Source organism: Podarcis liolepis (genome assembly GCF_965112155.1).
Source record: "Podarcis liolepis genome assembly, chromosome: 14".
Lineage (NCBI taxonomy): Eukaryota > Metazoa > Chordata > Lepidosauria > Squamata > Lacertidae > Podarcis > Podarcis liolepis.
The window spans coordinates 42,987,508-43,008,478 of NC_139569.1; the positions used below are offsets into that span (position 1 = coordinate 42,987,508).

A 20,971-nucleotide genomic window follows, 5' to 3' on the forward strand; every position below is an offset into this window, starting at 1 on the left:
GCTATGAACCTGAATTATGCATTAAAGGCAATAAATCATTTAGTAGACCATATCACATGCTTCTCGAGCTCCTTGCTTGACAATCTGCAGAGACAGTTGCGTTGAAAAGCACATCTCGGTAGCAGCTGGTCTGGGATTTGAAGGCCCAGCATTATGTCATCCTTGCAAGATCTCTCTCCAGGGAGAACAGTCTTCAAGCATCATTCAGGGGATGAATTAGGTCTCACTACGAGCCGCGCAGGACTTAGCCTGCAAATCCAAGGCTCACTGAAAGGATACTGAGGCTATATATGCAGTTGTATTCTTCTGAATCTGAAACCTATGCTGACCTTTTAGTTCCAGAATCACATTCTGTCCCCCTGAGCCATGTTCTCTTAAGTGCTAGCATCCATGTGCAAAAGCAGGCACATCAATATCAAATAGGCCTAGGATTAGAATAAGAATGTTGTATAGTAATATGGATTTAAGCCAATAAGAAAAGAGATGAAGGTAATTAATTGAAGGAGTTGATTGTATTAGAAAGAGGATCTTGGGGAACTGTTACAAAGGTGTCACAATGAAATTCAGTTAGGGGGGATTTGAGGAAGTCAGATAACAAAGAAAGTTAATTTGGGTTTTAGAAGTTCTCTCCCTCCTGATCATTTGTTCAGGAACTTCAAAAACTTTCTTCAGCCCAACCATCACAGCGACCGATACCAACAGACATCGGCACACTTAGGGATCCGCAGAGTCTTCGCAGCTTGCGTGACAGACCTCAGCAACTCAGCATTTTGGCTAATCTACTTTTTTTACATATAAACACACACGGAGCACTGCAACATGGCTCCCTCTCTCTCACGCATCAGACAGCAAAGAGAACAAAGGACAATAGTCCCACTTCACGGAACACAGTAAAACAAACATCCTGTTTCCGTCACTTCCCACTCTGTGGAGTCAAAACATACACCGTCATGTGATAGACAACAATCCCATGACTGCAATCATGGAGCAGGAATTCTAACAGGAAGTACCATTAAAGATAAAATAACCAAGCATGTAGAAGAACAAGCCTTGCTGAAGCAGAGCCAGCATGGCTTCTGCAAGGACAAGTCTCGTCTCATGAACCTTTCTGTCGAGAGTGTCAACAGCATAAAGAGCGAGATGATCTGGTTGACATAATGTAGTGTTTTCTATGAGGAAAGGGTTCAGCATTTGAGACTTCTTAGTCTAGAGAAAAAGCAAGTAATAAGTGGAATGGTCTCCTCTAGAGGTGGTAACCCTCTGGGAGGTTTTTAAGCAGAGGTTGGGTGGCCATCTCTCATGGATGCTTTAGCTCAGTTTCCAGCACTGCCAGGGGTTGGACTAGAGGACCCTTGGGGTCGCTTCCAACTCAGCAATTCTACAACTCTATCATGTCTCCATCTACATCCCAACTCCCCCTACTTCGCTGAGCCACTGGCTGTCGCACTGCCTTCCTTAGTCACCAGAATCACACCTTCCTCCTTCGCCCATGACTCAGCAAGCCCATTCCCTGGCCATCTTGCAACTGAGAATTGTTTTGAGTAGTTGTGGACATGTCCAGATGTCACCATATGCCTCTCCTCCCCCCATGTTTTCCTCTACTTTGCCAAGATGGGGAAGCCCCACCTTCTGCAGAGGAGTCAAGGATGTATAGCATATGGCGAGGCATTGAGCTGTTCTCTCCTAACAGCTAAATCATGAATTCATATGAGCAAGAATTTCTGTATTCGCTGACTTTATCACTGAGAAGATCAGTGGTCCTGAGAGATTACCGGCTGTCACATGTGCTTCCAGCTAAGGATGTGGGGGATTCTCTTCTGTTTGCATTGGAAGGCAAACTTAGCAAATCCGCATTTTATGAAACAAGACATAAACTGAAATATAGCCAAAATTTGAAATTCTCAGAGTTCTCTGAATTTTGTAATGCATTGTCCAAAAATGTGTTTACTAGGGTAAAGTGTGCATATAAATACATATACAGTTATACCTCAGCTCCCGAAAGCCTTGGGAGTCGAACATTTCGGCTCCTAAACAATCGAAAACCGGAAGCGAGTTCTAGTTTTTTAACGTTCTTTTGGGAGCCGAACGTCCAATAGGACTTCCACGGCTTCCGACTGGCTGCAGGAGCTTCCTGCAGCCAATCAGAAGCCGCCTTTTGGAAGTTGAATGTTTCGGAAGTCGAACGGACGTCTGGAACAGATTCTGTTCGACTTACAAGGTATTACTGAAAAGGGGAAATTGCTTTGCAAAAAGTGTGTAGCTTAAGGGAAATTGCATATAAATAGGTAATTATTTATTTCTGTAGGTGAAGCCATTACAAAGCAACGTACATAAAAACAAAGTAAAATACATTATACTGTTAGGGGGGAAAATATTAAAACTATTTTTGGAATTCTGCCCGCAAAAAATATTTGCTCCACTGAAGAATATAACTTAGCATTCCCACAGACATTTCTCCTTAAAATTGCTGCTCTAAACACAATATATAAGCCAATCCCATACAGACTGTGTTATGATGATGATGACGAAGATCTTTGTCACAAATATTTAAATATTTGTGTTCTAGTGCAAAAACATTTCCATAGGGGGAGTGGGTGGGAAATGTCAGGTCTTTTCTCCGAAGAATGACTGGATGCCACAGACGCTTTGATGCGTATTGCTTCCAAGATATACTGACAAGTGAACAAGTGTGTGCTGACAAAGTGCCTCTCAGGCGTATGTTGATTTTGCAAAGAATATCTGCCTTTTCGGGAAATGCAAGGAGAGCTCTGGAAATGTATGGAGAGGAGCAATGGCAGTGTAAAGCAAAAGATCTGCTTTGCAGCTCACTGTTTGGACAAATGACAAATGACAAATTATTTACCGTACCTGAAAGTCCTCCCCTTTCCCTATGGACCGTGTCAGATGTTAAGATCAGCAAGGAGGCCCTCTTGGCCAGGGGTCAGCAACCTTTTCCAGCCGTGGGACAGTCCACTGTCCATTGGGGGGGGGGGCTGGACTATATTTTTGGGGGGTTTGAAATGAACGAATTCCTATGCCCCACAAACAACCCAGAGATGCTTTTTAAATAAAAGCAGACATTCTACTCATGTAGAAGAGTTTGGATTTGATATCCCAAAGGTGTCTCAAAGCGGCTAACATTCTCCTTTCCCTTCCTCCCCCACAACAAACACTCTGCAAGGTGAGTGGGGCTGAGAGACTTCAAAGAAGTCTGACTAGCCCAAGGTCACCCAGCAGCTGCATGTGGAGGAGCGGGGACGTGAACCCGATTCCCCAGATTACGAGTCTACCACTCTTAACCACTACACCACACTGGCTGTAAAAACACCAGGCAGGCCCCACAAATAACCCAGAGATGCATTTTAAATAAAAGGACACATTCTACTCATGTAAAAACACACTCATTCCCGGACCATCCGCCAGCCAGATTGAGAAGGCGATTGGGCCGCATCCGGCCCCCGGGCCTTAGGTTGCTCTTGGCAGTTCCACCACCCTCAGACGTTTGGGGTGTGTGACCCAGAAGAAGGAATTCTCTGGCAACCCCTAAATTGTGGACTTCCCTTCCCACAGACTTGTGCTTGGCACCTTCGTTGTCTTCTTCTTTGGCAATCCCTTGTAGCCAAGTAAGATTGTCTTCCATGAACACGGTTTTAACAGTGAGTCTGTAAGTGACTGTGGAGGTCAATTCTGGATCCACATGTCCTTCCACAGTGGAGACATTGGTTTCCGGGTGGGAGTTGATCATGGTGAGGGTTTGCCAAGCGTACCTTCCTCTTAGCACGTTTCTCCCTTTCGTCCTGAGTTCGAGCGTCTTCAAAGCCCAAGACACCTTTGATAAAGGCTGTTCTCCAGTTGGAGCACTCACAGGCCAGTGTTTCCCAGTTGTCGGTGTTTATACTACATTTTTTAAGATTTGCCTTGAGAGAGTCAACAATCTCTTTTGTTGACCATCAGCATTACGCTTTCCATTTTTAAGTTCGGAATAGAGTAGTTGCTTTGGGAGACAATAATCAGGCATCTGCACAACATGACCAGTCCAACAAAGTTGATGTTGAAGAATCATTGCTTTGACACTGGTGATCTTTGCTGCTTCTAGTACACTGACATTAGTTTACCTGTCTTCCCAAGTGATGTGTAAAAATTTTCAGACTTCCCTTCCCACAGTGGTGTGTTTGGCACCTTCATTGTACAGCTTTCCCTTTATACCAAGGATAAACCTCTTCACCCTGGTCTTTGACACTTGAGATACATATATTTTAGGACCTACTGTAGTGGTGATTGTAAACTATTTTCAATGCTGTATTTTGTATTGCTGTACCCTGTCCTCAGATCGTCTGGGAAAAGGCAGGTAATAAGTATAACAACAACAACAACAACAATTTAATTAATAACTCATCATTATGTCAGATGATGGCAGGTGGGTGCACCTCTTTTTTTATATAAAATTTTTATTAGGATTTTTTTAAGACAAACACACAAAAACGTAAACATACATATCAACATTACACACAAATAACACATATAGTTTTAAAACCTTATTTTCTTAACCACTTTCCCGGACTTCTCCCACCTCCCCTTCTTGCATCCCCATTCAAAGTTTAGCCCAGCAAGTTCTTTGTACCCAAATTAATCCCTTATTAATATTTTACTTAATTCATCTTAGTTAACCAATTTCAAACTTCTGCATTTCATTTTAATGCCCAACATCAACCCCTTTTTCTAAGATCGATCCACATTCCCTTTCACGAAATTCCCAATTATTAAAATACTTACAAAAAATCTTAACAAATAAAAACATATAATTGTAACCCTTTGGATTCTAAAGTTCTTTTCCCCCCCTCCCCCGGTTTTGATCCCTATAAAAACTGTCCTTCAATCAATTCCAAATTCCGTATTACTCACGGGTTGTTACATTTTGAGTCCAAATGATCAAGGAGAGAAGTCAGCGCTCTCCAGCCATGGCTTGCGGCTTCACTCTGTGGAAGAAGCGGTCTACTCACAGCACCACGCCACTCTCCGCCACCCGCTCCGAAGCCTTTAAAAAGGCTTCTTTGCGGGTCGGAGGGGGCGCAAATGGTGCCCGCCGAGTCACCAAGTCCACAGGCATCCGTGCCTGTGGTTTCTAAGGGTCCCTGCGCCTCCACCGCGGCAGGACCCCTTTTCCACCGAGCCGATTCCCTCCGGAGTTCGGAGGGAATCCGCCATTAGCTGATCGCACCAACCCGGAAGTCGGTGGGTGCACCTCATCCCTTGTCAAAGTTGGCCCATGGGGTCCAGGATAGATAAAGACCTGACCCACAGGGTCAAAAATGTTCTCATATCAATGTTTCTCATATCAATGACTTCCATTCTTCTCTTTCCATGGTTCATTTTGCATATCATAAAAGGTAAAGGGACCCCTGACCATTAGGTCCAGTCATGACCGACTCTGGGGTTGCGGCGCTCATCTCGCTTTATTGGCCGAGGGAGCCGGCGTACAGCTTCCGGGTCATGTGGTCAGCATGACTAAGCCGCTTCTGCTGAACCAGAGCAGCGCACGGAAACACCGTTTACCTTCCTGCCAGAGCGGTACCTATTTATCTACTTGCACTTTGATGTGCTTTTGAACTGCTAGGTTGGCAGGAGCAGGGACCGAGCAACGGGAGCTCACCCCGTCGCGGGAATTCGAACCGCCGACCTTCTGATCGGCAAGTCCTAGGCTCTGTGGTTTAACCTACAGCGCCACCCGTGTCCCATCTTTGCATATCATATTTTACAAAAACTAAACCATTCAGTATTCCATTACTGCATCCATCAAAACTTATTTACACTGTTGAATTTATCTTAATGCTGCCAATGTTTTCAGGTGTGCACAATTTTCCCCCATATATTCAATAAACATTTTTCCAATCTTCCCTAAGCATATGTTCCTCTTGTTCTCTTATTCTATATGTTAAGCCTGCAAGCTGCGCACATTCTGTCAGTTCAAGTTGCCATTCTTCTTTAGTTGGGAGTTTTCCATTTTTGGGCTAACAAAACATTGGATTCACTGGAGATCACTAGAAATCTGCAGAGCTGTCTCCAAGACAAACCAGGCTGTTTTATTTAAGTTGGAAGCTTTTTAAAAAGCAGTTCAGCTGCGGCAACGTTTCCCTTTCATTAACCCTATTAGAAATAGGTGTCCAGATGGGTGAAAGGTTGTCGCCTTGATGAGCTCAACTCCTTCCTCTGGTTTTTTTAAGGGTTGCCAAGGCAACCGGCCTAGCAATGACATCAGATCTCATTAAAGGCCCAAGTAGGACACTGAGTTGCTAAGCTGCTGGCCTTGCTTATGACATTTCTCAGAATGACTCACCCCATTAGGATAACTCAAAGCAAATATTGTGCACACATATTCAGACCACAGCTGGTGGGCACTTAGAGTCTCGGCTGGAAACAGGGCTGGCTGGCGTTGCTTCTCTTTCCGTTCTTGTTTGTTTGAGGTAGCAAGTCCTTCTTGACATCATTTAGCGCTTGAGAATCTTGTTCTGTATTTTGTTTGTGGGGAAACAGTTTTAGGGAAGTGACGCTGTGATCCTGCCCAGGGACAAAGCCTAAATGGCCTCAACAGAAATTGCTTCTCGGCAGACAAAGTTGGGGTTGCACTATAGTGAGAGAGAATGTGGCAACACCTTGCAAAAACTATTATTTTATGGCCTTGTAGAAGCTGCCTTGGTTTCTAGTCCTTGTGGATACAGAATTTGAAAATGTGATAATAAGGGGTCGTGTAATTTGAGCTGCTCGCAGTTTCTTGGTTTTACAATCTTCAGTTCATTCCTCCACCTTTCCACATCTGTTTGCAATTAAAAACAACAACTCGTCATGAAAATCAATCAGTGTAAATGTCGCCTGGTATCTATACATTTTTGTATGCAATTCTGCCTAATATTCACAGCTTTGCAAATCAACTTTCCCAAATATAATACATATTCTGTGTTGTTTTCAATAACACATCCACGTATATCCACATTTTCCCTTTATACAGTGGTACCTCGGGTTACATATGCTTCAGGTTACAGACGCTTCAGGTTACATATGCTTCAGGTTACAGACGCTTCAGGTTACAGATGCTTCAGGTTACATATGCTTCAGGTTACAGACTCCGCTAACCCAGAAATAGTCCCTCGGGTTAAGAACTTTGCTTCAGGATGAGAACAGAAATCGTGCTCCGGTGGCGCGGCGGCAGCAGGAGGCCCCATTAGCTGAAGTGGTGCTTCAGGTTAAGAACAGCTTCAGGTTAAGTACGGACCTCTGGAACGAATTAAGTACTTAACCTGAGGTACCACTGTATATGCATTCTATTACACATAAAGTGGCTGGAGGAGTGATGCAAAATTTGCAGAACTGCAGATTTCAAAGGCTGGCTGTATTTCATTTCATGTATTGCTTCAGAAAGTGCAGAGTACGTAGGTTTCTAACCTGCTATATAATTTTCCCCCATATAAACTGACTCTTTTTTTCACAATTGAAGGCAACATTTTTAGAATAAGAATATTGTTAGCATGTCTGAAGGCCATAGTTTGCTGCCCCCCATATCATGTTGTGCTCATTGTGCAGAGGTAAAAGATCTCTCTTGTTCTCATTGGCAGGGTGGCGTACAAAGGGAGCACAATAGTTAGTGAGTGCAGAGGGTGCTATAATAGAACAAGGCTGAGGAATTTTTTGCCTCAGTGGGCCAAATCCTTATCAGGATTGACCTTGCAGGGCAAAATAATAATAATAATAATAATAATAATAATAATAATAATAATAATAATAATAATAATAATAATATCTTTATTGTCATTGCCCCCTTCGGGGACAACGAAATTACTTGACTGCTCCATAAAAACACTAATTAAACAATACAGTATAATACTGCAAGGGAGATTAGATGACTTTCGAAGTTCGGGCTTCCCATTCAGGGCCGAGATCGCTCTGGAGAAGAAGCTGTTCTTAAGATGGCTCGTTCTTGTCTTCATCGACCTGTATCTCCGTCCCGACGGCAAGAGCTCGAAGAGACAGTGACCAGGATGCGATGGATCTTTTACTATGTCCAGTGCCTTCCTATGGCACCTTGTGGCATAAATCTGCTCTAAGGTGGAGAGTGGGCAGCCAATAATGCTCTCTGCTGCCTTAACAACCCTGCACAACCCCATCCTGTCCTGGGTAGTACAGCTTCCGTACCACACACATAAGCCATAAGTGAGCACGCTCTCAATGGCACAGTGATAGAAGGCAAGCAGCAGTTTCTGCGGAAGATGGTTTTTCCTTAGTATTCTCAAAAAGTACAGTCTCTGCTGTGCCTTCTTCACAAGCCCCCTTGTGTTGACACTCCAGGACAGATCCTCTTGTAATTCAATGCCCAAAAATCTGAACGTTGTTACCCTCTCCACACAGACCCCATCAATCAAAAGTGGCTGGACGTTGCTCTTCTGTCTCCTGAAGTCCACCACAAGCTCCTTTGTCTTCCTTGTATTTATGAGCAAGTTGTTAGCTCTGCACCACTCTGTCAGCCGCTCCACCTCATCTCTATAATCCGTTTCACCCTCCCTTTCAGGGATGAGCCCAATCACAGTTGTGTCATCTGCAAATTGACAGGTGAGCGGGGTCACGCACCTGTCAGTTACTTGACATTGCAATGACATCAGGTGATTTGATTTCTTGAAGCCTTAAGGTGGGACTTCAAGGCACCTCCAGGCAGCAAGGCACTGCTAAAATGGTAGGGGGGAGCTTTGTTTTAGCAGGAGTTTTGATGCAATAATATCTTTGTGGTCAGGAAAGGGGTTGTGCTGAATCCTGCTGAACTGAGCATGTTTTACCCCCTCTCTCATCAACTGATTAGCAGGGGGTTAAATCCTGGGGAGCTGGCTGCACATATCAGCTCTTCGCAGGAAACTGGGGTGTGCAGTCAGCACAGAATTGAACACAAACTCATCCATCAGCTGACATCACCCACTCTTCGAAATGATGTCACTTGATTGACAGGTGGGTGTAGTTTTGGAAAAATTGCCTCATAGGCCTCTGACAGGCCCAGAGTCTGAAGGTTCCCCACAGTCATAGAAGTCCCCATTCCCCATGCACCCCTTCTGAAATCATTTTCATTTCTCCTCTGGCTGCAGGCATAACTGCAGGCCATTGCTGCTGCTACATATTCCCTCTTCCTCAGTTAAAACGGAAGAATATTAAACTGGCCTTTTGTCGAATGCAGCAGGCATGTCTATGAATAGATTTCATTTTTGGTTCTTGGTATTTTATACGCAGCATTATTTTATTTATTTTTTTAATTTTATTTTCAAACATGCAAATAAATACATAGTTAACAAATACATACATTGACAACTTCTCTAAAAGTTGAATAATATAAAAGTTAGAAACCATACATCTCAACGTCTTTAAAAAGAAAGATAAGGGGGGGGGGCAAACAAAAAATAAAAAATAAAGACAAGACAATAACAAAAATAATAATTCAATATGTATCTTCTGTTAGATACTATTCAACGCGATTCAGTCCTAGAGTAGCATTTTTTGTACGTAATACCTTTCCATATGGATTGAATCGCCATGTTTATTTTAATTGTTGTGGACTTCCATCTACCTATTTTCATCCTATGTGCTTTTTAAACATCTGAAAACCTGTATTTTCCTCAATGCAAGGGAATAATTCATTACTTTGCAAACCCATCAAATCAAGCCTCATATAAGCCCGTTCTAATGCGCAGGGATGAATATCTTCTGCTTCTACTTTCTAGAAAACCTGGACGCAATGATAGCTCTACAGACAAGAAAGAAACTCGAAAAGCCCAACACCAAAAACAAGCTGCCATCAGGTATTCATTTATTCTGATATTGCGTTGCTTTTATAGCTTTGTTCCCAGTAGATATAATCAACTGCTTATTGCACAGCTGTCCAATCGATTTAAATAATAAAAGCCTTCTGTCGTGAAAATCCTATATTCCCTGGTGTAATTTGATTCCCATAATTTTCCAATTGCCTTAGTCTGGCTTCTTTGGCTTGGTTTTCTACCTGAGAGCTATCGCTCCTCAAAGCGCATAGCTGAGTAACAGAACACATGATCTGCTTGCAGAAGGTTCAGTGGCAGATCCTCAGGCAAGATGCTCCCAGTGGATCTTGGACACATCCACACCATAAATTTAATGCAGTTTTTTGGTCACTTTTAACAGCCATGTCACCCCGCCAAAGAATCCTAGGAACTGTAGTTTGATCAGGATGCTGAGAATTGTTAGGAAACCCCACTCACAGTTGTATGATTCCCAGCACACTTGACAACTACAGTTCCCAGGATTATTTATGGGGGGAGTAATGCCTATTTAGGGACGCGGGTGGCGCTGTGGGTTAAACAACAGAGCCCAGGACTTGCCGATCAGAAGGTCGGCGGTTCGAATCCCCGCGATGGGGTGAGCTCCCGTTGCTCGGTCCCTGCTCCTGCCAACCTAGCAGTTCGAATGCACGTCAAATTGCAAGTAGATAAATAGGTACTGCTCCGGCGGGAAGGTAAACGGCGTTTCTGTGGGCTGCTCTGGTTTGCCAGAAGCGGCGTAGTCATGCTGGCCACATGACCCGGAAGCTGTACGCCTTCTCCCTCGGCCAATAAAGCGAGATAAGCGCCGCAACCCCAGAGTCGGCCACGACTGGACCTAATGGTCAGGGGTCCCTTTACCTTTACCTTTTTAATGCCTATTTAAGAGGTATAAGAGCTCATTTCTGTGAATGGCCCCAACTTCTCATAGCTCACAATCCACAGTTGGCCTAACAGAGCAGGCAAGATGAGATGGGACTGGTGATCATCCTCTTTGTTCCTGCCAGTACCCACTTGCTTAGTTGAAGATCCAGCCATAATCAGCAAGACAGGAGCAGCCAGAAGTTGGCAGTGGGTCTTCTGCTGGGGCATGGCTTTGGCAGGTGTCCATTGGTGCCAGCCCGTTACTCCTGCCCCAAGGAGGTCCCAGGTTCAATCTTCAGTGAACAGGATCTCAGGTGGAATTGCTGGCTAAGCATCGTTCAGAGATGGTGGAGAGCTACTGTCTCTCAAGAGCATGGCCAGTGTTATTCTACCTGCCTTATAGCAGCTACAAACATTTTACTAGGGTAGAGACTTTGGTGCCATCGGAAGACACAGGTTTGCCTCAAATTTGCACCTGCAAATCTATAGGTAGAGGTGCACATTTAGACATAATTTATGTACAGTGGTACCTCAGGTTACATACGCTTCAGGTTACATATGCTTCAGGTTACATAGGCTTCAGGTTACAGATTCCGCTAACCCAGAAATAGTGCTTCAGGTTAAGAACTTTGCTTCAGGATGACAATAGAAATCATGCAGCGGCAGCATGGCGGCAGCAGGAGGCCCCATTAGCTAAAGTGGTGCTTCAGGTTAAGAACAGTTTCAGGTTAAGGACAGACCTCCGGAACGAATAAAGTACTTAACCCGAGGTACTACTGTAGTTTAAATAGAAACACAATCTGCCTCACCAAAGTGAGGGAGGCCGACCAGGTGGCTGCCATGCCTACTAAGACTGGGGACTACTCATTGTTGATGGGCAATTTCAGCCCCCACTCTCCGTTCTGAAGTTTCTTTATCTTTAAGCAAGACTTTGATGAAAAAGCCCTTTAAAGAGAGAGGTGTCCTCTGTAAAATAGGGCTGTGGACACAAGATAAAGTTAAAGCGCCTTTAAAATGCTTGACTTCCCCCAAAGAACCTGGGAACTCTAGCCATGTGCTTTGACTACGTTCTAAATGCACGGTGTGTACACAGCCCTAATGTACTCCTGGCAGAAAGAAGTCAGCCAAACGGCGCTTCCAATTCCACCCGGTGCGTAAGGGTGAGCTGGTGTGCTTTCAGGAAATGATGCGGTTGAGATGATACAGGGAAACCTTCTGCTTTCAACCCCAACCCCCCCCCCCCCCGCAGACAAGAGCACCGAAGAGGTCGACAGCACAAAAGCCGCAGCAGCGAAGATGGAAAAAGAATACGAAACACTGAAGGATTCGACAAAAGCCGAAGAACAAAACACAGGAAACGACGAGGAGCCCAAAGGTAAGGAGAGGTTCCTGTCCTTGCTGCTGCCGTTGTCAGATCCAGCCCCCGGGGTTTTTCCGGCATGTGTCTTCAAAACCTTATGTAATAAAATTATTGTTGTGGCTGGTTGCCAAAGACCATACATTAAAAAAGCCCTGCATCCTTGTCTCTTAACAGTGGCCGACAAGATGCCTATAGGAAGCCTAGAAGCAGAGCCTCAAGGCGCATCCCTACCAGTATAGAATCATAAAAGAATATAATTGTAGAATTGGAAGGGATCCCCCAGAGGCCATCCAGTCTAACCCCCTGCAATGTAGGAGTCACAGCTAAAGAATCCCTGACAGATGGCCATCCAAACTCTGTTTGAGAATCTCCAGTGAAGAAGAGTTCACAGCTTCCAAGGGAGTCCATTCTACAGTCGAACAACTCTTGCCATCAGAGAAGGTTCTTGCTAATGTTTAGTCTGAATCTCTATCGGTTTGGGCCCTACCTTCCGGACCAGCAGAAAACAAGCTGGCTCCATCATCCGTGTCACAGCCCTTCAGATATTTGAAGATGTCTATCATATCACCTCTCAGTCATCTCTTCTCCAGGCTTAGACATCCTCAACGCCCTCAAGTGTTCCTCATAAGGCTTGCTATCCAGACCATTTATCAACTTGGTCACCCTCCTCTGCTTGTCAATATCCTTCTTAAATTGTGGCACCCAGAACTGGACATGGTACTTGAAGATGGGGTCTGACCAAGGTAGAATAGAGCGGAAGCGGGTGGCGCTGTGGATTAAACCACAGAGCCTAGGACTTGCTGATCAGAAGGTCGGCGGTTCGAATCCCCATGACGGGGTGAGCTCCCGTTGCTCAGTCCCTGCTCCTGCCAACCTAGCAGTTCAAAAGCACATCAAAGTGCAAGTAGATAAATAGGTACCGCTCCAGCGGGAAGGTAAACAGTGTTTCTGTGCGCTGCTCTGGTTTGCCTGAAGCGGCTTAGTCATGCTGGCCACATGACCCGGAAGCTGTATGCTAGCTCCCTCGGCCAATAAAGCAAGATGAGCGCCGCAACCCCAGAGTTGGTCACGACTGAACCTAGTGGTCAGGGGTCCCTTTACCTTTTTTATTACTTCCCTTGATCTGTACAAGATACTTCTGTTGATGCATCCTATAATTGCAGGAGCTTTTTTTGGCTGCTGCATCACACCTTTGACTGAGCTCAAAGTCTTCCATGTCAGGGTGGGACTTTGCCTGGAGAACAGCAGTATCGACTGGTTCCAACCCCTTGCCTGTGGTTTCCATTTCTCAGGTCTGACTGGGCAGCTGTCAGTGCCCAAGCAACGACATGAGGCTGTTGCAATGAGTAAATGGCCTCACATATAGTAACTGTGCTGAGTTCCTTGGAGAGCAGGTCACAAACGTGAACAATAAATCAGCCATAAGATTATCACATCAAATGATTGATTAATGCTTTTAGCCCTAAACAGAAGGAAACAGGAAAGCAATGCTGAGCCTCTGGTCTAAGCAACGCAGTATAACTGGGGTTGATATACTGAATTCGGAGCAATTAGCGTCCTTTATTTTTTCTTTCAGACTCGAATGCTACTTTTGCGACCTAAATTCAATACATTCAGTGCACCACTATAGCTAAAGATTTTCACCTAATTGCATCTATCCCTTTTTAAGAACGTAAAATCATTAGTGAGCTCAATAGTCTGGGCCGGGCATATTGATTGGTCTGTAACATGAGAGGTGCTGTAAAAAACCAACGTCTGCAAGTCGATTTCCAGTGCATAATGCTGCCCGCTGAATGGCTCAGAACAAAGTGCCCATATGATGGATGAGGTGGAGGCTTTCAACATCCCTTCTCCACATCACCACTTGCGCAAACTTGTATGTAGTGAATGGCTAAACAGAAACTTGGCAGTGATGTCTGATGTGCGATTTTGACGATGATACAATTTATTCCCTGCCCTCATACAAAAATAATGCTCCTCCATTTGCAGGTGTCAGGAGTGGGGGGCACTTTGACCAATCTTTTGGGAGGGGTGTGTGCAAAAAATAATAATCAGCTTATAATTGCAACAGACCAGGGGTAGGCAGCCTAAGGCCGGGGTGCCGGATCTGGCCCAATCGCCTTCTAAATCCGGCCCATGGACGGTCTGTTTTTACATGAGTAGAATGTGTGCTTTTGTTTAAAATGCATCTCTGGGTTATTTGTGGAGCAAAGGAATTCGTTCATTTCCCCCCCCCCCCAAAAAAAATACCACATGGTCTGAGGGACAGTGGACTGGCCCATGGCTGAAAAAGGTTGCTGACCCCTGCAACAGACCTTTGTTGTTGTGTTTCCCTTTCTACTCGGTTTTATAACCCTTGCCACAAAAAAGTAGCTGCATCCCTCTTGGTGGTTGGTGGCTGGCGGCCAAAATTTCTCTCCCTCACTTTATCCAGGAGACATTCTAGGACATTCTAGGTTCCCAACCTGGTGCCCTCCGAATGTTGTTGGACTCCAAATCCCATCAGACCCAGCTAGCACAGCCAATGGTCATAGAATTGTAGAGCTGGAAGGGACCACAAGGGTCATTTAGTTCAACCTGCTGCAATGCATGAATCTTTGGCCCAACTTCAGGCTCGAACCCCTGAGGTTAAGAGTCTGGTGCTTGATGGGAGCTGCCGTCAACCAGTTAGAAGCAGTTTCCATTCTGGGGTGGAACTGCTATGCAAATTTTGCAGCAGGTGACTCGCTGTTGCTTGCAGAGAGTTAGAGGTGGCAGGGAGGTCATCGTGGTGCAAACGTACCCGTAAGAGCAAGCTGGCATGCCTGCTGGCGAGTTTGCCATGTGCTGACCTGCCCACCAGCTTGACCTTCCCTTCCCGCTCCCAGTAAACAAGGACGACTCATCTGCCACAAAGTTTGCATAACCTCTCCCCCCCACCCAGCAAGTAGCTTCTGCCAACAATATCTGGAGGGTCTCGTGCTGAAGAAGTCTACTCTGGGATATTTGAGTGGGGGGATAACAGCTGCCATCCCCCCCTCTGAATGCCCCAGAACCACACTCCACCCAAGGCATTCTGGGGAAAGCATAGTGGCCATTCAGAAGACCTATGCAACTCTCTGCCCTCAAAGCTTCACTCACCAAATAATAGAGGCATGTTCAGACCCAGAAACCTCCCCCCTAAATAAATTCACACATGACTCAAATTTTGGTTTGATTTTTGGCAGAATTTAGGCCACAACTTTATTGATTACAGAAAGTGACTGGTTGCATAGGCTCTGGTTCGACTAGCTCAGGGGTCTGCAACCCGCGGCTCCGGAGCCGCATGTGGCTCTTTTACATCTTTGCTGCGGCTCCGGGGCGGATACTAGCGAGGGGAGGAGGCGCATTGTGTGCCCCGACACTCCTCACTGTGGCGGGCGATGTACTGGCTGTGACGTCACATGGGGGCGGTGCGTGCGTAAGTCACGCACACTCCCGACGTCACCTTCCCGCCCGCTGTCAGATCGTGGCTCCGGAGATATATTTGTTTTAAATGTCGCAATGGTTTTGTGGCTCCCAGTTGTTGTTTTTTCTTCGGAAACGGGTCCAAGTGGCTCTTTTTTGTCTTAAAGGTTGCAGAACCCTGGACTAGCTCCCTGCCATGCAGGTAGTGCTGACCCAGGTTCCAGCATAGGTCAGCCAAGGGTGAACACCTGGATAAGCGGAAAGCCGGGCACAGGCTAACTCCACCACCCAGATGTCCCCCTGGACTCAGGCACAGGCACAACCTCCTCTCAGGGGTTGACCACACCATCGAGTCCCTGGATTCCTTTAACGGAATACCCTTCACATAAGGATGGCGAGAACGTTCTCCCATCCCTATCACCTGAACCAGAGCCTATCCACAACCTTACAAGTTGTGACGATTTGCTACGTGGCAGGCAAAACCAAAATGGCAACAGCCAATCAGCCAAGTGGGGAAAATTCCTGCTGTGCCCCTGTCCCAATGACAGACGACACATGACAGCATAGCAAGGTCAAGCGCACAGGCCTAAATATAGGGAGAGGTGGGTGGGTGTTCCGAATGCACGCGCCGAAAGAGGAAGCTCTGGGTCACGTGCATGGGCATAAATAGGTCCCTCAAACCATTTGGACTGCGTCCCATTGGCCAGATTGCACCCAGCTTTGAGGCACCTACCAATCAGGTCTTGTGGCTGACCAATCGTACTCACCCACAACACAGGGTGTTGGCTGTCCAGGTCTCACCACAATACATGCCCTCTTTAAGAGAGGACCCGATTCGTGAATAACTGCTTTTCTTTCTTCCTTTTGAGTGACTGTCTTGTACGCCAGGATCAGAATATTGTTAATTTGTTTAAACCATAGATTTGTTTTTTAAAAAATATATATGGAAATTTCATGTATGTAGTCTACATCCTAATTAAGCAAAGTTGACAGAGTTAACCAGAATACCATACGTATTTCAAATGATTTGCTACGGGTCGAGACTAATTATATATATTCTGCTGCCAATTGGCTATGCATTTTAATAGCAGCAACCCAGGAATTAGCCTTTATTTCTGGAATAGCAGGTTTGACATCTGCTGGCGGAAAATTGACATAAAAACCAAAAGATCCTCCTGGGTGACACTGAAGCGGTAAATACATACTTTATTTAAAGCTAATTCACCACATATGTTCAACTCTACTCCCATTTAATTCACAACCCCTATTGAATTCACTGGACTTGCATGATAATAAATCGGAGGGAGTTGGGCTGTTGCATTCTTCACCATAGCGTGGTTTTCTATGCTCTTCGAAACAAAAAAATATTATCCCACTGCTAGCGCTTAATTCACCTGTTCTTCAAATTACCGGCTCTTGAGGGAATGAGCCACACAGATCAAATGGGACCAGATTTCATCTGTGAAGCTCCAGCAAAGTTAAGCGATCAGAATCCATTAAACTATTATATTCCACTGGAGACCACATTAGGTTACCTTTTGTCCTGGTTGCCCTGTAGACACAATGACTCACGGCAGTATAGAATTTTAAGCACTAATTTAAGTCACGGCTCCCACTATTCTTTCTCCCCTTTTTCTAACGCCCTGTCTGTTGTTTGCTGCCTGACTCTTTCCTTCTCTCCTCTTCAACTTTGCATGCTATGGCTTCACTTTCTAAGCAGCTCCTGCTCCCATGCACACCTGTGGACTGCACTTGTGGAGAGCTGATAGAGGGGAGAAGATAGGGCTGTTATGCTCAGTGGGAAGAGCACTGTTGCATTGAGGTCCCACCTGCAGACTTTCTAGAGGCATCTGGTGGAAAGATGGGCTCCTGGCCTGATCTTGCAGGGCTCTTCTTCTGTTAAGGCTCTCTGTTGTTGTTGTTGTTGTTGTTGTTGTTGTTGTTGTTGTTGTTACTACTACTAATCATAATTATTTTATTGTTTATATTCTGCCCATCTGACTGGGCTGCCCCAGCCACTCTGGGCAGCTTCCAACAAAATATTAAAAATACAATAAAACATAAAACATTAAAAACTTCCCTAAACAGGGCTGCCTTCAGATGTCTTCTAAAAGTCAGATCGTTGTTTATTTCCTTGACATCTGGTGGGAGGGTGTTCCACAGGGCGGGCGCCACTACCGAGAAGGCCCTCTTCCTGGTTCTCTGTAACTTCACTTCTCACAATGAGGGAACCGCCAGAAGGCCCTCAGAGCTGGACCTCTGTGTCTGGGCTGAACGATGGGGGCGGAGACTGGGCTGAGGACATTTAGGGCTTTAGCGGTCAGCATCAACACTTTCAATTGTGCTCAGAAACGTACTGGGAACCATCCTATTTGTGGGCGGTGGGATTGGGGTTGGGCGAGCATTCTCCTGAATATTTGGGATAGGAGGATGGTAATTCTGCTGCAATTTGGATGGTGACAAAAAAAGAAAACTCAGAAAACTAATCAGAAAACTCCCTGGGAAAATTACTGGCTCACGTAACACCCAGCATGATACCTGCAATGGTCAAATAACCAAGGTCCTTGGTCCAAGGAGCATCTTTAAAAACTGGGCATGTGGTGGGGACATGAATCTTCAGGATGTCTCCCCTCTTTCCCATGACTTTACCTTCTGCGCAACCAGCGGGACATTGTGCCATCGGGGTAGAAAACAGAGGATGTCCAGAAAGGCAGTCAATCCACCTGAACAGCTTTCAAGACAAGAACAGAAGAAGTGATCTGAATGGCTGCTAACTGAACCAACTGGCTGGGCTTTCAACTGACCCAGGGATCCTTTCAAATAACTCGCCTGGCCTCCTGGGAAACAAAACATTCCCCAGGATTCCACAGGTGGTTGTGAGGTCAGAGCCTGGCCAAGAACTGGAGCCAATGGGCTCTGGGCTCCAGGAACGCTCTCTCTGCCAGGCCCAGGGCACCACTGGGCAACTTCAGGCAGCTGCCAAACGTCTGACCCACCTTCTTTCCCTCAGAGAATCCCGGGCACTGAAGTTTACCTCTCAGAGAGGTATTCCCAGCAACTGTACAAGAATAAGAATAGTTTACTTATACACCGCCCATCGGGCTGAGTTTCCCCAGCCACTCTGGGCAGCTCCCAACAGAATATTAAAACAGAATAAAACATCAAACATTAAAAACCTCCCTAAACAGGGCTTCCTTCAGATGCCTTCTAAAAGTCAGATAGTTGCTTATTTCCTTGACATCTGATGGGAGGGCGCTGCACAGGCCAGGCGCCACCACCAAGAAGGCCCTCTGCCTGGTTTCCTGTAACCTCACTTCTCGCAGTCAGCGAACCATCAGAAGGCCCTCGAAGGTGGACCTCAGAGTCCGGATAGAACAATGGGGTTGGAGACGCTCCTTCAGGTATACTGGGCTGAGGCTATATAGGGCTTTTAAGGTCAGCACCAACACTTTGAATTGTGCTCAGAAACGTACTGTGAGCCAGTGCAGATCCTTCAAGACCGGTGTTATATGGTCCCTGCAGCCACTCCCAGTCTTGCAGCCACATTCTGGATTAGCTATAGTTTCCAAGTCACCTTCAAAGGTAGCCCACGCACATCACATTGCATTAGTCCAAGCAGGAGATAACCAGAGCATGCACCACTCTGGCAAGACAGTCCGTGGGCAGGTAGGGTCTCAGCCTGCGTACCAGGTGGAGGTGGTAGACAGCTGCCCGGGACACAGAATTGACCTGCGCCTCCATGGACAGCTATGAGCCCCGAATGACTCCCAAGCTGCACACCTGGTCCTTCAGGGGCACAGTTACCCCATTCACAAGGGCTGTGTTCTCTCTGCCTCCACTGCTGGAGGGAGTATGCCTCTGAATGCTGGGGGTCATGAGTTGAAGCACATGGTTCCATTGAGGTCCTGCTTGGGGGCTTTTCATAGACATCTGGTTGGCCATGTGAGCAGAATGCTGGAGTAGATGGGTCCTTGGTCTGCCCCAGCAGGGCCTTTCTTGTGTTCTTATGCTCTTAGTGATGACATTGGTCCAACCAAAAGGCCATGGTACAGCCAGAGGCAGGATGGGCAAATGAGGAGGCCCTGGGTGGACTATGGCACTGAGACCCATCTCAGTGTTGCTCCCCAACCCATGCTGCAAGCTTAAGAACAGTGTTTGGAACTGACTGGTTTGGTTTAATAAATTCACCAAATTAGTTCAAAATTCTCTGAACTGTCCCCGAAAGTAAGTTCCTATTCTTGCCGAGCGATAGGAGTGTGAATTAGTTCATTTTAGGGGTAGAACTTGGAATGAGTTCATCTTCCAGTTCATTTTCTTCTACGTGTGTGTGGGTATTTGTTTAGTTTTATTATTGAGACTCTTTAGACCTTTAAGCTTAAAATCATAATTTGGGGGAGGAGAAATTAAATTATATAATTTACATTCCACTTTGTGTGTGTTTTGACGTTTTCTTAGTCTATATTGCGCAGCAGCTTGTAACATTCTGAATGCTGATTTTTTGGGGGGGGGGGTGCATGCCAAGGGTTATGTGGGTAAATTTGAACTGACTGTGAAACAAACTAGTTCTTTTCGTAAAGGAGCAAATATGAACTGGGATGTTTCCTTTTGGGCACGTTGAACTTGAACTAGAGCTAGTTCCTTTTAAAATGTACCTTCCCAAATTCTAATGATAGATTGTGTTCAAGACAAGCTGTAATGAATCATTGCATATAAGAACAGTTAGATCTACTAGTCACAGTTTTCTCAGTTCTGTTTGTTTTTCCAATTGTAAACTCAGTACTCCACATTTCTACAGCAATTTGCTTCTTTTAAAATCCTCATGAAAATTCTTCAGCATTTTCATAATTAAACATGCTTTTGTATGCAGTTCTGATTCACGTACAAATTTTGGAAGCAATTTCTCCTAATCTGATGCATTTTTGTATGTTATTTTTCAGGACCCACCCTTTTTATTTCATTTTATTGTAATAAGTTTTTTTTAAAGTTATAGTCCTTACAAGTTATCTTTAACATTGTGTTTTAGATTGTAGTAACCTGCCCTAGGAACTTATGATGAACGGTGCGTAATAAATGCGTTGTTAATAATATTAGTTCATTTTTATGCATAACTTCCCCCTAAAATAGGCCTTTTTGTGAACATTTCATTTGGTTGGAGAACTGCATCATAAAATTCATATACAGTGGTACCTCGGGTTACATACGCTTCAGGTTACAGACTCCGCTAACCCAGAAATAGTACCTCGGGTTAAGAACTTTGCTTCAGGATGAGAACAGAAATCGTGCTCCCGGCGGCACGGCGGCAGCGGGAGGCCCCATTAGCTAAAGTGGTACCTCAGGTTAAGAACAGTTTCAGGTTAAGTATGGACCTCCAGAACGAATTAAGTACATAACCCAAGGTATCACTGTAAGTGTGAATTTCGAAGGATAGTTGTGTTTTAGATCTCAGATTGGAAAGTGGATTTGGTATATTTCGCTTTAAACGAGAACCAAAATGATTCCCACC

At 45.3% G+C, this 20,971-nt stretch overlaps 1 protein-coding gene and 1 long non-coding RNA gene across 2 annotated transcripts in view; one reads left to right on the top strand and one right to left on the bottom strand.

Moving 5' to 3' along the window:
- The window catches only part of SCG3 (secretogranin III), a 51,807-nt gene that overhangs the window by 22,510 nt on the left and 8,326 nt on the right, over window positions 1-20,971 (top strand). Inside the window, exons 9-10 of the mRNA XM_083475890.1 lie at window positions 9,750-9,827; window positions 11,932-12,057. Coding sequence (XP_083332016.1) covers window positions 9,750-9,827; window positions 11,932-12,057 — 204 coding nt within the window. The remainder of the gene's footprint in view (window positions 1-9,749; window positions 9,828-11,931; window positions 12,058-20,971) is intronic.
- LOC310693687 overlaps window positions 1-20,971 on the bottom strand; it is a 65,385-nt gene that overhangs the window by 3,178 nt on the left and 41,236 nt on the right. The window contains exon 3 of the long non-coding RNA XR_014519328.1: window positions 18,118-18,292. This is a non-coding gene — a long non-coding RNA (uncharacterized lncRNA). The remainder of the gene's footprint in view (window positions 1-18,117; window positions 18,293-20,971) is intronic.